Below are 16,776 nucleotides of genomic sequence, written 5' to 3'. Positions count from 1 at the left end.
TGTTTGGGTGCAAATTGCATCTTTGAGAAAAGGAGTTTGGGACATATGGACAGAACACCTGTAAACTTACATGCCATTTAGCAGTTTTTAATTAAACAGCTTTAACATGTAGCATGCAGCACACAAAGGGAAGCTTTTACTTACCACCTGGTCAAGGCAGATATTGGGTACAGGACTGCCTTGTGTTGGAACATACTGCATATTTTTTCTGATGCACAGAGTAAGTAAAATTTGCAAAGTGTCAACCTGCCCTACTATAAGCACAGGTAAGCACAAGTACATTGTGTATGGCATGTCAGCGGGCACAGTTTTTTGCCCATTTTAGCACCTAGTCATTATAAATGAGCCATATGATGATTTTGGTGTCTCACAGTTTGTCATAGTGCAGCCTGCAGGTTCAGCCTTGTCATTGTTAGCATATCAATAGCATGATGCACACAACTCCCTATCACCTCCCATGGCAATCAATTTTGATTATTGACAAGATGCCTCAGGGCAGAGGCACACAAAGCAGATTTACCGCTTTCCTCCACCTGTTTTTTTTTCACCGGGCGGAGGATAGTTGATCCGCTATTGTGAACTCCTTCCCATATCTCGATTTACAAGCATAGTATCGGCCTGTGTGGAGCTACATGGAGCAGATATTGGCATGAAAATGCATACTGTCACGTTTCAGCACCAATATCTGCGATGTGTATCTTCACATAGGCCAATGCCATGCCCATGAGTGGAGTTAAGGAAAGGAACGCACAACACCTGATCCGCTTCCTTCCACCTGGGTGTAGTTTGGGGCTGGGTCATACCATAAATGGCACGTTATGTTGCAGGGACAGCTCTCTGGAATCTTGTATAAAAATTATTTAAATTTTGTATTAAACATATATTTATTTATAACTGAAGGTTCTTAGTTTTAATACTTTGTAGTAATGTAGTAATGAATTTGTTTTTTGAAACAGCAATGATCTTTGGACGATGAGTTAAGGAATGTGATGGTTAAACAAGCTGGTGTTATTTCTTAGAGTAAAACGAAATATTGGAAAAGACAAATGAGACAATACATGAATATACAGAATTTCTAGGTTCTAAATATGCTAAATGTGTATTTGGTTTTGTTAAAAATTGAATTTATGGGGAGTAGGCTCCAGTGAAAAGGGACCTTATAATTATGGGTCTGTAGTTGACCTTTAACCCTTTCACTGCCAGCCGTTTTGAACAAAGCAGAACTTCTACTGCCAGACAGTTTTTGAACATTTTGCACTGTTTCACTTTAGGGGCCTTTCCTTGGGGGAACTTTTAGTTTACCCAGGACAACCTAAGCTTTTAAAATATGGTAGAATTTTTGTGTAATTCCAATTTTGTAACAAGATATAGGCCTCTAAATGTCTAAAAAATGAAAAAAAAATTATATTTTCCATAATATAAACACACATACCAGAAACAAAAAATATTTAATGCATGAAAATACACCTGATTTTGAAAGTCCCATGTCTCCTGAATGTGCCAATACCAAATATATATAGTTTTATGGAGATTTCTCACATGTATAGGTCAAAAACTCCCAGCAGTACACTACCAAATTTCCAAAGCACTGCTCCAGAAAGCTGCATACTTTAGATTTTAAGGCCAAAAATTCCGCTAACAGAAAGTTTATCCCAGAAAATTTTACATTTTTAGAAAGAAGAGATTCTGGGGAATCCAGAATAGGCACAACTGTCTGTCTACTCCAAACTATCAAGTCGCAATGCTTTCCTAAAGTTATTGGTTTTTATCAAAATTTGTGAATTTTTTTTTAAAATCGCTTCAAAGCTTCCAGTCTATAGTATCTTAACTCCTAAAGGTCATAAAGTAAGCAAATAAAACACCCTAAATATGAATGCCAGGGGTCCACTGAACAGTTTGATGCCAAATATGTATAGGTTTAGCTAAGTATGTGGCATGTAGGGGCCCCAATGTGAACATACACCCATATGTACTGTCATTTCTGTCATTTCAGCTTCTGCAAAATCAACATTTACATCATTACATGTGGGATAATGCTATTAAAAAGTACATTCACCCCAGAAAGCCATATATTTTTGGAAAGTACACATTCCCCCGAATCTAAAATGGGTACCCATGTCTTTCTACTCCACAGTACCAAGCCGCAAAGCTTTCCTAAAGTTGGCAATTTTGATAACATTTCCAAAAATCCACTCAAAGCTTCCAGTTTCCAGCATATTATCTCCCACATAGCATTAGGTACCAAGATAAAACACCCTAAATATGAACGCCAGGGGCCCACTTAACAGTTTGATGCCCAATATGTATAGGTTTACCTAAGTATGTGGCGTGTAGGGGCCCCAATGAGAACATACCCCCATATGATCTATCATTTCAGCTTCTGCAAAATAAATACATTTACATCATTATATGTAGGATAATGCTAGTAAAAAGTATATTCACCCCAGAAAGTCATATATTTTTGGAAAGTACACATTCCCCCGAATCTAAAATGGGTACCCATGTCTTTCTACTCCACAGTACCAAGCCATAAAGCTTTCCTAAGTTTGACGATTTTTATGGCATTTCCAAAAATCACCTCAAAACTTCCACTATGCAGCATCTTATTTTCTACAGGTCATTAGGTACCAAGACAAAACACCCTAAATATGAACCCCAGAGGTCTACTGAACAGTTTGATGCCCAATATGTATAGGTTTACCTAAGTATGTGGCATGAAGGGGCCCGAATGTGAACATATACCCATATGTACTGTCATTTCTGTCATTTCAGCTTCTGCAAAATCAACATTTACATCATTACATGTGGGATAAAGCTAGTAAAAAGTACATTCACCCCAGAAAGTCATATATTTTTGGAAAGTACACATTCCCCTGAATCTAAAATGGGTACCCATGTCTTTTTACTCCACAGTACCAAGCGGCAAAGCTTTCCTAAGTTTGACGATTTTTATGGCATTTCCAAAAATCACCTCAAAACTTCCCCTATGCAGCATATTATTTTCTACAGGTCATTAGGTACCAAGACAAAACACCCTAAATATGAACCCCAGAGGTCTACTGAACAGTTTGATGCCCAATATGTATAGGTTTACCTAAGTATGTGGCATGTAGGGGCCCCAATGTGAACATATACCCATATGTACTGTCATTTCTGTCATTTCAGCTTCTGCAAAATCAACATTTACATCATTACATGTGGGATAAAGCTAGTAAAAAGTACATTCACCCCAGAAAGTCATATATTTTTGGAAAGTACACATTCCCCCGAATCTAAAATGGGTACCCATGTCTTTCTACTCCACAGTACCAAGCCATAAAGCTTTCCTAAGTTTGACGATTTTTATGGCATTTCCAAAAATCACCTCAAAACTTCCACTATGCAGCATCTTATTTTCTACAGGTCATTAGGTACCAAGACAAAACACCCTAAATATGAACCCCAGAGGTCTACTGAACAGTTTGATGCCCAATATGTATAGGTTTACCTAAGTATGTGGCATGTAGGGGCCCGAATGTGAACATATACCCATATGTACTGTCATTTCTGTCATTTCAGCTTCTGCAAAATCAACATTTACATCATTACATGTGGGATAAAGCTAGTAAAAAGTACATTCACCCCAGAAAGTCATATATTTTTGGAAAGTACACATTCCCCTGAATCTAAAATGGGTACCCATGTCTTTTTACTCCACAGTACCAAGCGGCAAAGCTTTCCTAAGTTTGACGATTTTTATGGCATTTCCAAAAATCACCTCAAAACTTCCCCTATGCAGCATCTTATTTTCTACAGGTCATTAGGTACCAAGACAAAACACCCTAAATATGAACCCCAGAGGTCTACTGAACAGTTTGATGCCCAATATGTATAGGTTTACCTAAGTATGTGGCATGTAGGGGCCCCAATGTGAACATATACCCATATGTACTGTCATTTCTGTCATTTCAGCTTCTGCAAAATCAACATTTACATCATTACATGTGGGATAAAGCTAGTAAAAAGTACATTCACCCCAGAAAGGCATATATTTTTGGAAAGTACACATCCCCCCGAATCTAAAATGGGTACCCATGTCTTTCTACTCCACAGTACCAAGCCATAAAGCTTTCCTAAGTTTGATGATTTTTATGACATTTCTAAAAATCACCTCAAAACTTCCACTACGCAGCATCTTATTTTCTACAGGTCATTAGGTACCAAGACAAAACACCCTAAATATGAACCCCAGAGGTCTACTGAACAGTTTGATGCCCACTATGTATAGGTTTACCTAAGTATGTGGCATGTAGGGGCCCGAATGTGAACATATACCCATATATACTGTCATTTCTGTCATTTCAGCTTCTGCAAAATCAACATTTGCATCATTACATGTGGGATAAAGCTAGTAAAAAGTACATTCACCCCAGAAAGTCATATATTTTTGGAAAGTACACATTCCCCCGAATCTAAAATGGGTACCCATGTCTTTCTACTCCACAGTACCAAGCCATAAAGCTTTCCTAAGTTTGACGATTTTTATGGCATTTCCAAAAATCACCTCAAAACTTCCACTATGCAGCATCTTATTTTCTACAGGTCATTAGGTACCAAGACAAAACACCCTAAATATGAACCCCAGAGGTCTACTGAACAGTTTGATGCCCAATATGTATAGGTTTACCTAAGTATGTGGCATGTAGGGGCCCGAATGTGAACATATACCCATATGTACTGTCATTTCTGTCATTTCAGCTTCTGCAAAATCAACATTTACATCATTACATGTGGGATAAAGCTAGTAAAAAGTACATTCACCCCAGAAAGTCATATATTTTTGGAAAGTACACATTCCCCCGAATCTAAAATGGGTACCCATGTCTTTCTACTCCACAGTACCAAGCCATAAAGCTTTCCTAAGTTTGACGATTTTTATGGCATTTCCAAAAATCACCTCAAAACTTCCACTACGCAGCATCTTATTTTCTACAGGTCATTAGGTACCAAGACAAAACACCCTAAATATGAACCCCAGAGGTCTACTGAACAGTTTGATGCCCACTATGTATAGGTTTACCTAAGTATGTGGCATGTAGGGGCCCGAATGTGAACATATACCCATATATACTGTCATTTCTGTCATTTCAGCTTCTGCAAAATCAACATTTACATCATTACATGCTGGATAAAGCTAGTAAAAAGTACATTCACCCCAGAAAGTCATATATTTTTGGAAAGTACACATTCCCCCGAATCTAAAATGGGTACCCATGTCTTTCTACTCCACAGTACCAAGCCATAAAGCTTTCCTAAGTTTGACGATTTTTATGGCATTTCCAAAAATCACCTCAAAACTTCCACTATGCAGCATCTTATTTTCTACAGGTCATTAGGTACCAAGACAAAACACCCTAAATATGAACCCCAGAGGTCTACTGAACAGTTTGATGCCCAATATGTATAGGTTTACCTAAGTATGTGGCATGTAGGGGCCCGAATGTGAACATATACCCATATGTACTGTCATTTCTGTCATTTCAGCTTCGGCAAAATCAACATTTACATCATTACATGTGGGATAAAACTAGTAAAAAGTACATTCACCCCAGAAAGCCATATATTTTTGGAAAGTACACATTCCCCCGAATCTAAAATGGGTACCCATGTCTTTCTACTGCAAAGTACCAAGCCGCAAAGCTTTCCTAAAGTTTGCAATTTTGATAACATTTCCAAAAATCCACTCAAAGCTTCCAGTTTCCAGAATCTTATCTCCCACATAGCATTAGGTACCAAGATAAAACACCCTGAATATGAACGCCAGGGGCCCACTGAACAGTTTGATGCCCAATATGTATAGGTTTACCTAAGTATGTGGCATGTAGGGGCCCCAATGAGAACATACCCCCATATGAACTATCATTTCTGTCATTTCAGCTTCTGCAAAATCAATACATTTACATCATTATATGTGGGTAATGCTAGTAAAAAGTACATTCACCCCAGAAAGTCATATATTTCTGGAAAGTACACATCCCCCCGAATCTAAAATGGGTACCCATGTCTTTCTACTCCAAAGTACCAAGCCATAAAGCTTTCCTAAGTTTGATGATTTTTATGGCATTTCCAAAAATCACCTCAAAACTTCCACTATACAGCATCTTATTTTCTACAGGTCATTAGGTACCAAGATAAAACTAAATATGAACCCCAGAGGTCTACTGAACAGTTTGATGCCCACTGTACATAGGTTTATCAAAGCACATGGCACTTAGAGACCCCCAAATATACCTTGTGCACACTAATTTCATGGCTTATCTTTACCTAATTCATAAACACATGGCAGTTTTATGAGGGGTAGAAGCTGCAGATATGTAGGGTGACCCCTAAAATCCCTATATTTTTGGAAAGTACACATTCTGACAAATCCAACAAGGGTAAAGAGTCCTTTCTACACCAAAGTACCAATCTGCAAAGCTTTCCTAAAGTTAGTGGTTTTTATGACATTTGAGAAAATCGCATAAAAATGTTGCAGTTTGCCGCATTTATCTCACACAATTCCTTGCGTACAAAGGCAACACACCCCAAATAGGAGCACCAGAGTCCTACTGAACAGGTTGATGCCCAATATGCATAGATATACCAAAGTCTGCGGTATGTACTGACCCCAAAATGAAAATAGCGCATAAGGATTTCTCACCTGCCAGCTCACCTTTTGCACACAGAGCCCCCTGACAGCCTATTATATGCAGTAAGACCGCCAAACTACACAGGGACCCCCAGAAAACCATATATTTTTGGAAAGTACACATTCTGACAAATCCAACAAGGGTAAAGAGTCCTTTCTACAGCAAAGTACCAATCTGCAAAGCTTTCCTAAAGTTAGTAGTTTTTATGACATTTGAGAAAATCGCATAAAAATGTTGCAGTTTGCCGCATTTATCTCACACAATTTGTTGCGTACAAAGGCAACTCACCCCAAATAGGAACACCAGAGGCCTACTGAACAGTTTGATGCCCAATATGCATAGATATACCAAAGTCTGCGGTATGTACTGACCCCAAAATGAAAATAGCGCATAAGGATTTCTCGCCTGCCAGCACAGCTTTTGCACACAGAGCCCCCTGATGGCCTATTATATGCAGTAAGACCCCCAAACTACACAGGGACCCCCAGAAAACCATATATTTTTGGAAAGTACACATTCTGATGAATTCAAAATAGGTAAAGTTATTTTTGTACACCAAAGTTACACATGGCAAAGCTACGCTAAAACAGATCAGGAACACTAATATAGGGATAAAAATGTGCAAATCAATGAAACAACAAAATAAAGTCACACGACAGCATAATTAGTGGTCAGAATATCTGATCCAATAGTCACGCTGTCAAAATAAACAGTTTTTGGGGGAAATAAAAAAAAAAAAAGAAGTAAAATGAAAAAAAAAAAAAAAATTTTTTAAAAAAGTTTTTGTGAGTTTGTGTATACATGTGCACATGTAAAAGTTGTGTGACAGTGTGTATATGAGTGTATATGAGTGTATATGAGTGTATATGAGTGTGCAAAGTGGAAAAAAAAATTGTGTTGTATGTGTGTATAAATGTATATAAATGTGTAAAAGTGTGTATAACTAAAAATAAAGTCACACTTACCTGTCTGAAGGTCAGATCGGTTCCATGCTTCTCCTTCCTGCAGTCGCCGAGGAAGTAGGTGGGAGGCGGCTCTGGGGGGGGGAAGCAGGAAGCTGTACAAGCAGCAGATGCGATGCGATCGCATCTGCTGCTTGTAGGATGGTCCTGCGACAATCGCATCGCAGGACCATCCCCCCCAACCCCCTCGGGTCGTTGCCGAAGGGGTTGGGGGCACATCTGTCTCTCTGCACCGGCGGCAGAAGCCGCCGGTGCAGAGAGAAGGGATCAGGCAGAAAGACCGTAGTTACTACGGCGTTGACAGGCAACTGCTTTTTAAAACGACGTAGTACCTACGGTCTTGGCAGGGAAAGGGTTAAATTAAAAAAAGTAAATGAAAGTGAACATAAACAAGATCATACTGGTGTGTGTTGAAAGGAGAAGATGTTGGTATGTTTTACATGCCTGTATTTTGATTAGAGACGCTGAATGTAAAAAAAAAGCGTATGTAGAGAACAATCTACTTTCCTGGGCAGTTATACTGAATTGTATTTACTCTTTCATCACAAAGAGAGAACACTGCAAAAGAATGTAGTTCTAGCATCATAAAAGTCCAGTTCTGTTTCTCATGTCTAAAAATCAAATCAAAGGCAATATTAACTTTAAAGTAGCAGAGGTACAGGATTCAAAGGAAATGCAATGGAAAATAATGGAAAAGATTGCAAGTGTCTATAGAACGTTTGCAGATAAGCAGGCAGAAAAAGGATTGGACATCTAGCCAGTCCAGCAGACAAAGGGGTTTTGAGTGTTCTCTGAATATGGAATTTGTGACCTAGATACAAAGAACAGCAGGCACCAGCTTGACTCTAAATATTTAAACAAACACCTCAACAGAATAATTTTAGTTGAGGCGAGTTAAATCTTTTAAGCAGTATAGGATGAGTGAAAGTAGATTTCCAGCTCATAGCTTATCAGAACTGCAGAAAAGCTTCTAGACTGTTCTAGCCTATTCCACTCTTCTTCTAACAGAACTATTCAATTCCACGGTTACTTTGCATATTTTGTATGGCCTAGGATCAAAACCTTCCACACTTTCTACAGAAAGGGATTTCTTTTTTATTTCTGTGCTTTTATATGTGTATTTCATGTAACTGTCAGCTGAAGAGAGCTGCATTTTTACTATTCAAAAATGTTAATGCAAAATGTCATATTTTTATAATAGATTTCTTTGTGTCAAAGTGCCTTCATTTATATAAACATTTTGTAGAGATTGTGCAGAGACTAGATTACTGTAGATTAAGATTAGAACCTTGCTTTGTGTAAAGGCTGAGAAAGAAGTAATGTATACTAATGATTTTATCTCTATAGATTACATAATAGATTGGATGTTTTTTTCCAGCTCCGTTCAGTAGTCACTGCTAACAATGATGGACATATTCCACACTTGCTACTAGGAGCAAGAGTCAATAAGAAATAAGTAGTTGTGTATAGTTATCATTTGTAAAAATATTTGCTTGTTTCCAAGGCTTCACAGTCCCTTTAAATGGTTTGCTTTCTGTGTGTGTTGATGTGTGACCTTCTTCAGTGAATCCTTTTAGTACTTAATTCAGCTTTGAAGCTCCACTGCTGTGTATGTTGTAGAACATCAGCAGAATTACCAATCTATGACCCCTACTGGGTGACATATGGGTTTCCACAACCTATAATAACTCCATGGACAAATATAATGTATATGCTCTACTATGTCTACACCAAGTAAACAAGCAATAGATATTAAGACCAACCACAGTAGAATATGAATGTCTCCATAAAAGATCTATGGTTGTAAATCATGTTATGTTATTCCAGATCTGTTGGATGCTCTGAAACCAGAATATGTGACTCCTCTTGTTTTGTGGCTTTGCCATGAAAGTTGTCAGGAGACCGGAAGTTTGTTTGAAGTAAGTGTGTCATTACGGCATTTAATATTATCTATCGCTCTCTCTCTCACTCTTTCTTGTAATCTTTGTTCAGTCCATTGGGATGTAGGGAATTTAGTCTTTTTATCCACCAAACCTCCCTCTTCTTAAGTCTTAGCTCACAGTCCCCTCCCCTTTTCAGTGGGGACACTGCTTCCAACACAGTATATCTTAGCCAATTAGGGGTATGTCCCTGTTTTTAAAGTGTTTTGATAGTGGAAGTATGGTACTCCCTACATTAATTGTGGATTTGTGTTGTGAAATCCGAGACTTAACTTTCTGTATTGTCTCACCCACATATATTTTCTTACAAGGGAAAACTATAGCGTACACTACATATTGGGACAAACATGTAAAATATCCCCTCAGCTCAAATTTCTCTCCAGTTGTAGGATGTTGCATTATTTTTCCCCAAATCACATATATACACTGTTTACAATTCAAACAGGGATACATACCACATTGCGAATAATTATATATAATTATATATATATACCTTGACAATGGTCTTAGAAGGAGACCAGAACGTTGGCCTGATACATTTTTAAAATGATTTAAATAAAGAATCTTGGTTTTGATTTTTAAAGGTTCATGGAGTGCACCTGTTTTTTCCAGATTTTTTGGATAACCTTGCATAATCTGGTAGCACCCAGGTCATTCGGTTTGTTGGTGTGCTGAAAACCTATGGATTGTGTATGTGTGTGTATTTATATATATATATATATATATATATATATATATATATATATATATATATATATATATATAATTTGGCAGGTTTTTTCTTGGCAACCACAAAACAGCAATCATTTAACTCAAAAATAAACGAGCACCTCACAATTTCCAGCTTGGCTGGGGCGAGATGTTTAAATTGCACCTCCTATGCATAAACATACTATATATTCACTCTGTCTCAGCTGGAACCACAATTGCATTGACAGTGTCAGGGCAATTATCATGAAAGTATATGCAGGGGTGAAAAATCCAAAGTGTGTCTTCACCCCCCCTTCTTTTAAATACAATTATGGGTCTAATATGCCATGGACAGTCATCTTATGGGAATGTTGGCTATAAACTTGATGTAAAATACCACTAAAATAAATACTGATTTCCACTTTGTATAGTAATACATTAAAAAGACTGAACAAAGGCACAAAAACAAATACACTAAGTAGTTTAAACGATATGTATTCAGCAGGGGAATTTTGTCACATCATAATGCTCTGTGTGTGAGTAGGATATAAAAGTGTTGAAGGCCAATGCACAAACAAAATGATTTTTTTGGAGGGTACTGTATGCAGAGATAAGGTTAGACATATAAACTACACTATTGTTGAACAAGTCTTTTTTTAGGTTAGTTAGCGGTTTGAAAAAGAATTCTTACTAAACTGTGTTACTGTGTAAATATTATCTATTTGCTTTATATTTTATTATTTAATTACAAAATTTGTTTTCCAATAGGTAGGGGCCGGATGGGTTGGAAAATGTAAGTATCTAAGTGACGGGCCAAACAGTATATCACAAGGCTGTTATTTTATCTTACAACTCTTATAAAGCTGGATGCATACTCATAACCCAATGGCTACATAGTAGCACAAGAAGTGCAAGATTAAAAGACAGAAATTTGTTCATTCACTGGCTGATGTGACCTAACTTGAATGTTTGCTCTTGGTTTGTTTGTGTGCACTGAGAATTCTATGATCCTAGGGGGCGGCCCTTAGTACTTAAAATGCCAATTTTCTATTTAGGATTACCCAATGGCACATACTATTAAAAAGTATATTTTTATGAAAATGGTTTTTTTTTTAGATGAAGCAGGGTTTTACATATGAGCTGTTATTTGCAATATACCTAAATTATTTGTGGGTATTGTTTTCCTTTAATAGATTTGATTTCTCTGCATCTATTGACTTTATCAATCTCCAAAAATTATTTCTGTTAAAGCCTCACTAAATTGCATTGCTGTAAAACCCATCACTGCATCAGGGACACTTTCAGCTCCCTGAGAGTACACTGACCCATTTGATTATAAAAAAATATTTATTTTATAATTATATGTAAATCCCTTATTTAACAAGACCTCTCACATTCCAGTAAGATAATTGGACAACCGGCACTTTGGTAATAAAAAATAGTCTAAAAATAGTGATGAATGTGTGAGGTTCTGAAAAGGATATATTATTACATATTGCATAACTTGCCACATTGCGAATATTTTCTTAACAACTTACATTTCATTCCCTCTTTAGTAACATTAATTAGCAAATATTAAAAAATAGAAATGTCAGCAAGGCAAAAGAAACAACTTTAAGATTTTTTATAATTTTTTTATAATATGCAATAGGTTATTTCCAGAGACTGCACATAAAAACAAGAAATGTGGGTACAACTCTATACCTTACAGGGTTTAGACAGAGCATTAGATTCATTTTAGAGTATTTGCTTTTTATTCACCTTCTTCTGTCAGGTTATATTTAAACTTATACTTTCAATGTTTTTCCATTATGTTACACTGTGCATTTCCTTTGGAGAAGACAGTTCGATAATTTAACTTCACTGATGTAGAATTGCATCTCATCCACAAAAATCTTAAGACTTATTGAGCTGATAAGTGTGATGAAAATTCTGTATCATCTCCTGCTGCCAAGCCGTTTAGTATTTTGTTAAGAAGGATGAATGGCAAGGACCTTTAAAGAGCTGTTAGCAAACACAGCAGTAAAATAACTTCTAGATAGTTTAGAAAATCCTGGGGAAAAGTATCCTTGAGATGTGAGTTTGTTTTGTAGTTCTTCTAACTCTTGTCACCTTCAACTTTCTGATCAATAACTTCTATTCCCACTTTCTAATTAGTGCGTTGGGAGCGATCTCTTGGCGCCATTATCAGGCAGAAGAATCGCCCAATGACACCAGAAGCCGTACGTGATGAGTGGGCAAAGATCTCTGATTTTGATAATGCCGACAAACCACAGACAATCCAAGGTACCCAGTGTAAATTAGACCACAAAAGTTTTATTATTGTGTCTAGCGGTATCCTAGTAAATATATGGTATGTTCTCTCTTACTGAAAGCCTTCCAGTACATTTTCACTTGTCATTTATCTCAGTGTTTCAAGTAGAGAAGTTCTTAAGCCATAAAGTAAAGTAGACTTTAAATTAAAGGTGGACTGCCATAACTAAAAAATACACCCAAATGGTGATTATTTTATAAATATTATTCACAAACAGATTTTTGCAAGGTTTTTCTTATGGGTTTTAAGATAATCATTTATCCTTTTCAATAAACGTAACCTTTTTTTTTAACCTTCTGTATTGGTAGCTGAAAATTCCAGTGTTTGTATGTCAGTTGGTAGATATGATTTAACCTCTCAAAGAGAAACACAGGTATTTGCATTTGAGTAAGACTTAAGCTGTCTGTGGGAGCTGCTACTTGAGCATCTACCAATAGAAGTTTCCACGGTGGGGACAATCATTAATTAATGCAGGTTCAAAGAGTTTGTATTTAGCAGTTACTCAGTTAAACTTAGCCTTTATGTCCATTTGTTTAGAATGTTGATTAAGTTGCAGAAAACATGGAGTTACAGGAAGGAAGTTTCATTCCATCTACCTTAAGGTGGCCATACACGTAAAGATCCGCTTGCCTAGCGAGTTCGCCAAGCGAGTGGATCTTCTCCCGATATCCCCACCTACAGGTGGGCGATATTGGGAAAATTTAGGATAATTCAGTCATTTGACCCTGGGACCAAACGATTGAATTATGACGACTGGAATAGGCGCAGTCGGTTCGGCGACCGCATCAATGAGCCGATGCGGTCCCTGATCCAGCTGAATTTTTTTTAACTTGTCCGATCGATATCTGCCCGATTTCAGGCCAGATATTGGTCAGGCAGGCCAGTCGTTGTTTCACCTACATGGGCCGATAAGCTGGCGAATCGGTCCAAGGGACCTGTGAGAAAGGTTGTATGTGGTTTGTTTGTTGTTGTACCATTTTTTTCTCTTCCTATTGGAAAGCATGCTTGACAATGTCGAAAATGTTATTTAGGTTTGTCACATGACACTCTAAATGACATGTCAGGTAACAATAATGTTTATTTGTTTAAATTACCCCTTAAGTACAAAAGCACATGGTAGGATTTGTTGCCTACGGTTTAATCTGCACTACAGCAGGCGACAAATCTCCTAAAAATGACTTGCCATAACATAACATTAGGGTTGCCGCAAGTTAAACATATTGCTGGCTTCTGGCTTAATCGCAGGAAAATGTGAAGGGAGGTAATTTCCATCTATTCAGACGGATTGCCTTGAGTAATGTTTTACTTGCAGTCCTAATGGTATGCTATTGCAAGTCACATTAGGGAGATGTGTCACGTATACGTTAGGACCTGATTTAACCATGAGCGACAAATCTTACACCATTAAGGACATATACAATTAGCAATATAGAGAGGGACACCAAACAGATCTATTTTAATAATTCTTTTAGTGCGACCATTTATGTAATAACATCAATATATCAGGCACATTTCATAGAAATTGCACACAATTCTCATCAGGGATAGCCAGAAACATGGCAGTATTCTGATATGTATCGTTTAAGTGAATTCTGACAGTCAGAAGCCTCATAGCAAAGTACAAAATTGAGACACTGTGGGGCATATTTATCAAAGCTTGAGCTTATTTCTCCATTTAAATATGTTGTTCCCATTTATATAACATTTATTACATCCCATTTTAATAAACTTATTGCTACTTTACCTTGTATTTATCTATTATTATTTTAATAACCCCTATTGTATTAATCTATTGTACTGTACAGTGCTGCACACAGTACATAAGTAGCGCTTTATAAATAAAAATATACATCCATGCATACATTGCGCCTATAGCCAAAAATTATTGCAATTTCCTAGTCTGCAATTTTTCTTTTTTTTTCTTTTTTGCTAAAGGTAAAAATTCTTATGATTGGAGTCTATTGGAAAGTTTGCTTGTTGGCTACAAAGTTGTTGAATCTTTTTTTTCATAATATTAATCATTTTGCCCCTGCAATTATGTGTGAACTGACATAGTTATCTTAATTGTAATAGGTGGAGATATTTAGCTTCATGTGCTACACCCTCATTGGTTAAGTATAGAAATGGTACAACAACTTTTTCCTGTTGCCCCCATCCGATACCCTAGTATTAGTGCTGGCATCATAATGTGTCAGTAATGTTTTAGATATGCTATGTTACTTAACCTAGCATTTTTTAAAATGTATTAAATATTTTCTGTATAATACATACAACAAAATAAATCAGTGCTGGTTTACTTTATTTATATAACTTTAAAATAGCTGAAATACACCAGATGCCATCTTAGCTTTGGGAATAGCTTATGATCCTTCATGCTAGAAAAGATAATAATTGCTTGTTTGTTTTTTTTAACAGCAGTCTTAACCCTTTAAGTGCCAGTAGATTTTCCCATTTCATTTGCACTCAGTGCCAGACATTTTAAGAACATTTTGTGCTCTCTCACTTTTGGGGAATTTCCTGTGGGGGACTTTTAGTTTACCTAGGGAATTTGTAAATGGTTATTTTCATGACAACCTGAGCTTTTAAAATCTGTGTTTTTGTGAAATTTTACTTCTGTAATAAGATATAGGGCTCAAAATATTTTCATAATACAGGCATGGGAGCTATTATCCAGAATACTCAGGACCTGGAGTTTTCTGGATAAGGGATCTTTCCCTGATTTGGAACTCCATACCTTAAGTCTACAAATAAAACATTTAAACATTAAATAAACCCAATAGGATTGTTTTGCCTCAAATAAGATTAATAATATCTTAGTTGGGATCAAGTACAAGGTACTGTTTTATTATTACAGAAGAAAAGGAAATCCTTTGTATTTGCTTATAATGGAGTCTATGGGGCACATTTACTAACCCACGAACGGGCCGAATGCGTCCGATTGCGTTTTTTTCGTAATGATCGGTAATTTTGCGATTTTTTTTCGGCGTCTTTAAGATTTTTGCGTAAAAACGCGAGTTTTTCGGCGTCTTTACGATTTTTGCGTAAAAACGCGAGTTTTTCGGCGTCTTTACGAAAGTTGCGCAAAGTCGCGATTTTTTTGTAGCGTTAAAACTTGCGCGAAACGTCGCGCCTTTTAAGTTTTAACGCTACGAAAAAGGCGTGACTTTGCGCGCAAGTGTTAACGCTACGAAAAAATTGCGACTTTGCGCAACTTTCGTAAAGACGCCGAAAAACTCGCGTTTTTACGCAAAAATCGTAAAGACGCCGAAAAAATCGCAAAAAATACGAAAAAGTCGCAAAATGTTCGTTTCCAATCAGAATTTTTCCAATTCGGATTCGAAATCGTGTCTTAGTAAATCAGCCCCTATGTGTGGTAGCGTTCCTGTAATTCAGAGGTTACCTTGGGACCATGCCAATAGGAAATATGTATAGTTTTATGAAAATTTCTGACTGACTCTCATCAGTACACTACCAGACTTTTAAAGCACCTCTCTGAAAATCAGAGGTAGGTTTACCCCGGAAAACCATAATTTTGAAAAGTACACTTTCTGATGAATCCAAAATGGGTAAATATGTCTACTTACTTACTGCCAAACTGAAACAGCTCTGCAAAAGTCTGCACAGTGCTATCAGCAACGAAAATGCAACTTAGACTTGCAAAAAACTTTTTTTTAATTAAAAAAGACCAGCATTAAAAAATGTGTATCTTGACAAATTGGTGTTCATATTGTGGGGGTAATTCAGTTGCTCCTGTGTCCTATTTCTGCTGTTAATTTCTCTAACTATTCTATGGTGAGTGTAGATGTATATTTCAGTAATATTGTAATATGTGGAAAGGAATGATAACATTTAAATAATTTTAAAAAAGGTCAAAAAATTGTTTGTACCCTTTTTGAAGTTAAGAAAACTATCTCTGCATTTAGTAAAAATGAGCTATGTAAGGCACGGAAATGTAGTAAAAAAGTGTATATAGAGAACTCTAAAGTATTAAAAAGAGCTTTAAAATGTAATAAGACACAGTAAAAGAAGTCCCAAGGTCCAAAATAAAGCACAATTTTGTGTATGGAGCTGATAAAAATGAGCCCCATAAAAATGTACCTGAACTGAGAATACCAATAAGTATGTAGCAATGACAAATGAAAGAAATAGCTTTATAAGATGCAATGTGAACCAATTACTATGGATACAGGATAATACAGACA

General features: G+C 36.7%; 1 protein-coding gene across 2 annotated transcripts in view; it reads left to right on the top strand.

Moving 5' to 3' along the window:
• Positions 1-16,776, top strand: part of hsd17b4 (hydroxysteroid (17-beta) dehydrogenase 4) — a 130,049-nt gene that overhangs the window by 52,775 nt on the left and 60,498 nt on the right. For both annotated transcript variants that reach the window (XM_012963829.3, NM_001032319.1), the window contains exons 9-11: positions 9,458-9,549; positions 11,029-11,053; positions 12,418-12,546. In XM_012963829.3, coding sequence (XP_012819283.1) covers positions 9,458-9,549; positions 11,029-11,053; positions 12,418-12,546 — 246 coding nt within the window. The remainder of the gene's footprint in view (positions 1-9,457; positions 9,550-11,028; positions 11,054-12,417; positions 12,547-16,776) is intronic.

The sequence above is a fragment of the Xenopus tropicalis genome, chromosome 1, assembly GCF_000004195.4.
Source record: "Xenopus tropicalis strain Nigerian chromosome 1, UCB_Xtro_10.0, whole genome shotgun sequence".
NCBI lineage: Eukaryota > Metazoa > Chordata > Amphibia > Anura > Pipidae > Xenopus > Xenopus tropicalis.
Note: the sequence above shows the minus strand (reverse complement) of the source record. Positions and strands in the feature narration are given on the sequence as shown.